General features: G+C 34.4%; 1 protein-coding gene across 2 annotated transcripts; it reads left to right on the forward strand.

The window, feature by feature from the left end:
• Positions 1-376: 376 nt before the first annotated feature.
• On the forward strand, positions 377-5458 carry LOC133191371 (beta-1,4-galactosyltransferase 4-like). 2 transcript variants are annotated; one of them, XM_061327125.1, is made up of 6 exons: positions 377-638; positions 951-1369; positions 1509-1696; positions 1796-1918; positions 2222-2317; positions 5193-5458. In XM_061327125.1, the coding sequence occupies exons 1-6, from the start codon at positions 389-391 to the stop codon at positions 5380-5382; spliced, it is 1266 nt and encodes a 421-aa protein (XP_061183109.1). In that variant the 5' UTR covers positions 377-388; the 3' UTR covers positions 5383-5458. The 2 variants fall into 2 exon arrangements, with proteins under 2 accessions (XP_061183109.1, XP_061183111.1); XM_061327127.1 differs by having other exon boundaries at positions 951-1357.
• The last annotated feature ends 981 nt before the right edge of the window (positions 5459-6439 follow it).

The following is a 6439-nucleotide window of genomic DNA, read 5'->3' on the forward strand; positions in this document are numbered from 1 at the left end:
TAGGGCTAATTTTAAAAGGAAAGATATAATGAAAACTTGTTAAAGATTCTGGTATAGAACAAAATTGCCAAATAAGTCAAATAGCTAAGCATTAATTGACAAAAATTATTTCTCGATAAAGGTCCTCAAAGCGTAAAAATAAGTTCTTTAGCTGTTTCCTCTTGTGTAACATTTGAAAGTGTTTTGATGATTATAGTGTTCTAGATCAGTGCAATTGAAAAGATATGTAAGATTACATTTCCGAAGCTTGATGGTATGACCCAGACAGAAATGTAATTGAGGGATTTGAGATTGACATGATTTACTGTTTGTTTTCTTCACATGTTTGATTTTTTCAAAAATCTGAAATCGTTTTCGTGAAAAAAAATTATTTTTATTCTCTGAAATTATGAAACTAAAGAAAGATGTCTTTCGTCTTGTGATATATGTTCTGCTATTTATCTGTGGGATAACTATACTTCTAAGAGTGGGAACACAGAGGATGAAAAATCATTCTTATTCAAATGCTTCTGCATGGATATTAAAAATCACAGAACAAACCAAACGATTGAAAAGTACAGGACAAAAAATAGGAGTATCTCAAATAGCTAATGATCAATGGAAATTGTGTTCTTATTCTTCGTTCACATCAGAGATAAGTATGAATCTCTCTCTCTCTCTCTCTCTCTCTCTCTCTCTCTCTCTCTCTCGCACGCGCGTGGGCTGTTATTTTAGCATAAACCCCACTGCCTCCCTTCTTTGATAATTTTGTTCTTGTATACAATGAGTTCCCACGAAAGCCTATAACTAAAACAAACAAACAAAATAAAAATGCCTTTTTGTGAGAGGAAATCACTCTCAAAGGAACGTTGCTATAATAATTATAATTGTAAAGTTAAAATATAACAACATCATTTGGCTTTGAAACATAAAAAAAACTTTTTTCTAAAACCACTCGCATTTATTTCCAGAGGGCAACAGAACAGCCGATATGAGACCTTGTGTCATGGCGGAATGTCCCACAGAGAGTTCTCATGTGGAACATAACATTACAGAATTCTGTAATATGATGTATTGCAACAAAACAAAGTGTAAGCCAGTCAAATGTCCAAAAACAACTAACTCACCGAACACAACCAGTATTACAACGGAGGATGCACCATCTCATCATAATGATGGTCAGAAATGCACCTCTTTATCGCTTTTTTCTGCGAGAGAAATGGGAATAGTTGGAGGACATTGGATACCGACAGAATGTAGATCTACACGTCGCGTTGCTATCATCATACCTTTTAGAGATAGAGAGGAACATCTTTGCATTCTTCTTAAGAATCTTATCCCTATTCTGATGGTTCAACAAACAGAATTTAGAATTTTTGTAATTGAACAGGTTCAAGTGATTTTCTCTCCCTTATTCTAGAAAGCATTTTTACTCAATCTATTTGTACAGAAGTAAAAACAAGTATTTAAAAGAATTTGAATTAAAAAATTTTTTTTAAAATTTCAATTAAAGCAAGATTATTTTTTAGATTGGAAATACAGCATTTAATAAAGGAAGGGTTATGAATGCAGGTTTTCTTGAGGCAGTGAAAATATTTGAATTTGATTGTGTTTTTTTCCATGATGTCGACCTTATTCCAGAAAATGATAGGATTCTTTATGAATGTGGGGAACAACCACGCCATCTGTCGGTGGCTATCGATGAACATGGCTACAAGTAAGATTTTTTCCCAAATAACTCTCTTCACTTTTTAATTTAAAAATATTTTATACCTCTGTGATTATTCCCAACAATAAATCACGATTTATGATACAGGTTGAAGTATAGCTACCTAGTAGGTGGCGTGTTAGGATTTCGACCACAGACTTTTCGTAAAGTTAACGGATATTCCAACATGTTTTGGGGCTGGGGAGGAGAAGACGACGATATATATTTCAGGTAAAAGGCGCCTTTTATATCTAACAGAATGTTCCTAGATAAATGTGATGATTCATGTCGAAAAGGACAAAATTGGGCTTTGAAATAAGTCGAAGGTATTTAGATAAATTCATTTTTCAAATTTATGCTTCGATAATATACCTTTAATAATTATTGCTTCGCTTTCATAAACAGGAAAATATGTATAGTCTATTTCTTTTCAAATGCACCTTTTTTGTCAACAATCCACCACTAATGATCAATATCAAAGTGTTCCGATTCCGTGTTTTTTTTTTTTTTTTTTTTTTTTTTTTTTTTTTTTAGAATGACTCATTTAAAATTCCGTGTAATACGACCTCCAGCATCTGTCGCTAGATACACAATGGTTCGTCACAAGAAGCGGGAAATATGGCCTAAAAGGTTAGTAAAAATTTTTGATATACATGGTTTTACTATGCTTAAACATTTCATAAAGGTATGACAAGTGTCCTTATACTTTGTCAGATTTTTCACACCTGAGCTTTTATAACTTGTACCTGATGACTTTGTAACTTTTTCTGGCATACACGTTTCATCTCCTTGCAACTCCTGAAAAAATCAACTTTTCGTGCTACAAAGCGTGCTATGATAAATTTGACTCACTTTTTCGAGGTAGAAAAATAACGAATTTTTCCTCTAGATATTATTTTTAAAAATAATATTTTAAAAATTTCAAAATTCTTCTCAAGAGCCAGAAAATAAATGCTTTTTAGCTCACTTGAGCCAAATGCTCAAGTGAGCTTTTTATTGATCAGTGACCGGCGTCCGTCTGTCGTCTGTAAACATTTCACATTTATCAAGAACCACTAAGCCAATGTCAACCAAATGTGCCACAAATCTTCCTTGGCTGAAGGGGATTTAAATTGTTCACATGAAGTGCCACGCCCTCTTTCAAATGGAGATAATTAAGAATTGTTGAAAATTTCGCGGCATCTTTTATAAATCTTCTGAAGAAGAAGAACTGGGCAAAAATAAATGAAACTTATGTAAAAGCTTCATTGCATACTCTAGATTCAAGTTTGTTCATATCATAACACACGGGGGCAGGGCGGGGCCACAAGAGGGGGCCAACATTTTACATAGGAATATATAGGAAATTTCTTTAAAAATCTTCTCAAGAACAGCTAAGTCATTACTAGTTAATATAGAAGAATCCTCAGGTAGTGTACATTCAAATTTGTTCAAATCATGATCCCCAAGGGTAGGGCGGAGCCACAACAGTGGATCAACGTTTTACATAGGAATATCGAGTAAATATCTTTAAAAATCTTCTCAAGAGCAAGAACAACTTAGCCTTTATTAGTTATATTTATACAGAAGCAACCTTAGGTATTTTAGAATCAAGTTTGTTCAAATTATGACCCCTAGGATTGAGGAGGGGCACAATAGAGGGTCAAAGTTTTACACAAGAATATATAGGAACCATCTTAAAAATATCTCCTGCTCATGAAGAGCAAAACCATGATTAGTCATATTATTATAGAAGCATCCTCAGGTAGTGTAGATTCAAATTTGTTGGATGGGTAAGGTGGGGCCACAATGAGTGATCAGAGTGTTATATTGGAATACATAGGGAAAAATCCTTTAAATTCTTCTGCTCAAGAACAGCAAAACCATGGTTAGTAATATTGATATGGAAGCATCCTGAGGTTGTGTAAATTCAAGGTTGTCCCTCGTAAAATTTTCAACAATGAACTAATTTCTGCCTTTTTCTAGCCAATGTGCTCAGGTGAGCGATGTGGCCCATGGGACCCTTGTTTAATTTGTTGCGTATTATCACATCTGCACAAATCATACTCCAGAGTCTTAATTGGGTAGGCAAAGGGTTCACTTCATCTGACTATAATGAAAGCTTTCCTTTTTAGTGTAGAATCAGGTGGGTTTTTTTTTCAAAACATGACTTCTTGGTTTGGGTTTTTAAACGTTGCCATAATAAAGTGAGACAAATTTAAATAAATAAAAAATATTTAGTGATTTACAAGCAGGGTTGTAAGGTCTTAATTTGTTATTCAAAGAAAATTCAAGTTTATCTCTACATTCCTTCGGGTAGCTGCAGTTGGGTATATGAAAGGAATAATTGATGCAAATTCTCCAAAAAATATTACACACAAGTACTCTGAAGTTGACATTAAAAAGATGCTTGAGTTTTCTGATTGACAATATCTATGTGGTTTTTGGAGACCAGGTCTTCCAACAATCTATTGGAATTCCCATGGGTACCAATTGCGCCCGTTATTAGCAGACCTTTTTTTGTATTCATATGAAGCAGAATTTGTCCAAAATCTTGTACGTGAAAAGAAGAAAACACTTGCTGTGGCCTTCAACTCGACATTTAGATATATCGACGATGTATTGTCAATTAACAATTGCTATTTTCATTCTTATGTCGATATGATATATCCTGGTGAACTTGAGATAAAAGATACCACAGAATCTGACATCTGTTTCATATTTGGACATTTTACTTGAAAAAGACGTAAATGGTAATCTAACAACCAAGCTTTATGATAAACGTGATTACTTTAACTTTTCAATCGTCAACTTCCCTTACTTATGCAGCAATATACCTTCATCACCTGCATACGGGGTATATATCTCTCAGTTGATTCGATACGCAAGAGCATGCTCTACGTATGAACAATTTCTAAAACGAGGTAAATTATTGACAAACAAGTTGATGAAACAAGAATATCAGCTGTCTCGTTTAAAGTCATCATTTCGTAAGTTCTATGGTCGATACAATGACCTTGTCAGCAAATACAATTTATCATTGAGTCATATGCTGACTGACGTTTTTCATACTAATTCTTAGGCCATTATTTACACACTGAATTGTCGACGGATTTTTCCGTTATTTCCCGATCATGACAAGGAGCACACGGCGGGTGTGACCGGTCGGCAGGGGATGCTCACTCCTCCATGGCACCTGATCCCACCTCTGATGTTTCGAGGTCCGTGTTTGCTCTGCTCCTATTTTGTATTGTTTAATGGACTTTTGAGCTTGAATACTGTTCGTTATCTCCATATATTTCATTCTACATAAAAGAAGGAATTATAAAAAGCAATACTCATTAGGGCGCTTGCTGATAGGAAAAAATATGTACGGATACACATAAATAGATTATTTTTGTGAAAATGCTTTTTTTTCTTTATAAATCAGGTGTACTTCTAGAAAGTATCTCATTTAAAATTAATGAGATAGAGAGAGAGAGAGCAATGTGATTGAGATAAGCTTCGTTTTTCTTTTATTTTATAGAATGCAAGTACTGAATACGTGGAAAACCAGGATGAAGACTGATGGACTAAGCAATGTTCCTTACAAACTTATATCTGTTCAAATTTACACATACTATACTAAAATTAGAGTGGATGTTGGAAAAGAAGACGATATTAAGAAGAAAGCTGATGTTACTTTCCCAAAACATGGTCCCTCTGTACATGCATAGGAACATAGAACTTGTTACTTGAATTAACCATATTGCATAATGTATGAGTTTTACGGTTGTTAAAAGAATATAAGATATTGATCGAAAAGTTATTATATCAAATCCTTTGCTGATCAGAAAAAAATCAACAACAAGAGTGGATGGAATGCATTACATAAGACATTTAAAGCGTAGAGTGATCAAAGATTATTATATTCTTATGTTTTACAATGAAATATATGGAGATAACGAACAGTATTCAAGCTCAAAAGTCCATTAATCAATACAAAATAGGAGCAGAGCAAACACGGACCTCCAAACACCAGAGGTGGGATCAGGTGCCATGGAGGAGTGAGCATCCCCTGCCGACCGGTCACACCCGCCGTGTGCTCCTTGTCATGATCGGGAAATAACGGAAAAATCCATCGACAATTCAGTGTGTAAATAATGGCCTAAGAATTAGTATGAAAAACGTCAGTCAGCATATGACTCAATGATAAATCGTATTTGCTGACAAGGTCATTGTATCGACCATAGAACTTACGAAATGATGACTTTAAACGAGATAGCTGATATTCTTGTTTCATCAACTTATTTGTCAATAATTTACCTCGTTTTAGAAATTGAACATACGTAGAGCATGCTCTTGCGTATCGAATCAACTGAGAGATATATACCCCGTATGCAGGTGATGAAGGTATATTGCTGCATAAGTAAGGGAAGTTGACGATTGAAAAGTTAAAGTCATCACGTTTATCATAAAGCTTGGTTGTTAGATTACCATTTACGTTTTTTTCAAGTAAAATATCCAAATATGAAACAGATGTGTCAGACTCTGTGGTATCTTTTATCTCAAGTTCACCAGGATATATCATATCGACATAAGAATGGAAATAGCAATTGTTAATTGACAATACGTCGTCGATATATCTAAATGTCGAGTTGAAGGCCACAGCAAATGTTTTCTTCTTTTCACGTACAAGATTTTGGACAAATTCTGCTTCATATGAATACAAAAAAGGTCTGCTAATAACGGGGCGCAATTGGTACCCATGGGAATTCCAATAGATTGTTGGAA

This window comes from Saccostrea echinata, unplaced genomic scaffold (assembly GCF_033153115.1).
Source record: "Saccostrea echinata isolate AGI-Se365-2 ecotype Australia unplaced genomic scaffold, CSIRO_AGI_Sech_v1 ptg000023l, whole genome shotgun sequence".
NCBI lineage: Eukaryota > Metazoa > Mollusca > Bivalvia > Ostreida > Ostreidae > Saccostrea > Saccostrea echinata.

Excerpts from the sequence above, each read along its gene's own strand:
- LOC133191371 (XM_061327125.1), top strand. The coding sequence starts at position 389 with ATGAAACTAAAGAAAGATGTCTTTCGTCTTGTGATATATGTTCTGCTA. Across the intron at positions 1,370-1,508 it reads GAATTTTTGTAATTGAACAG|ATTGGAAATACAGCATTTAA; the intron begins GTTCAAGTGATT and ends ATTATTTTTTAG. Across the intron at positions 1,697-1,795 it reads ATCGATGAACATGGCTACAA|GTTGAAGTATAGCTACCTAG; the intron begins GTAAGATTTTTT and ends TTTATGATACAG.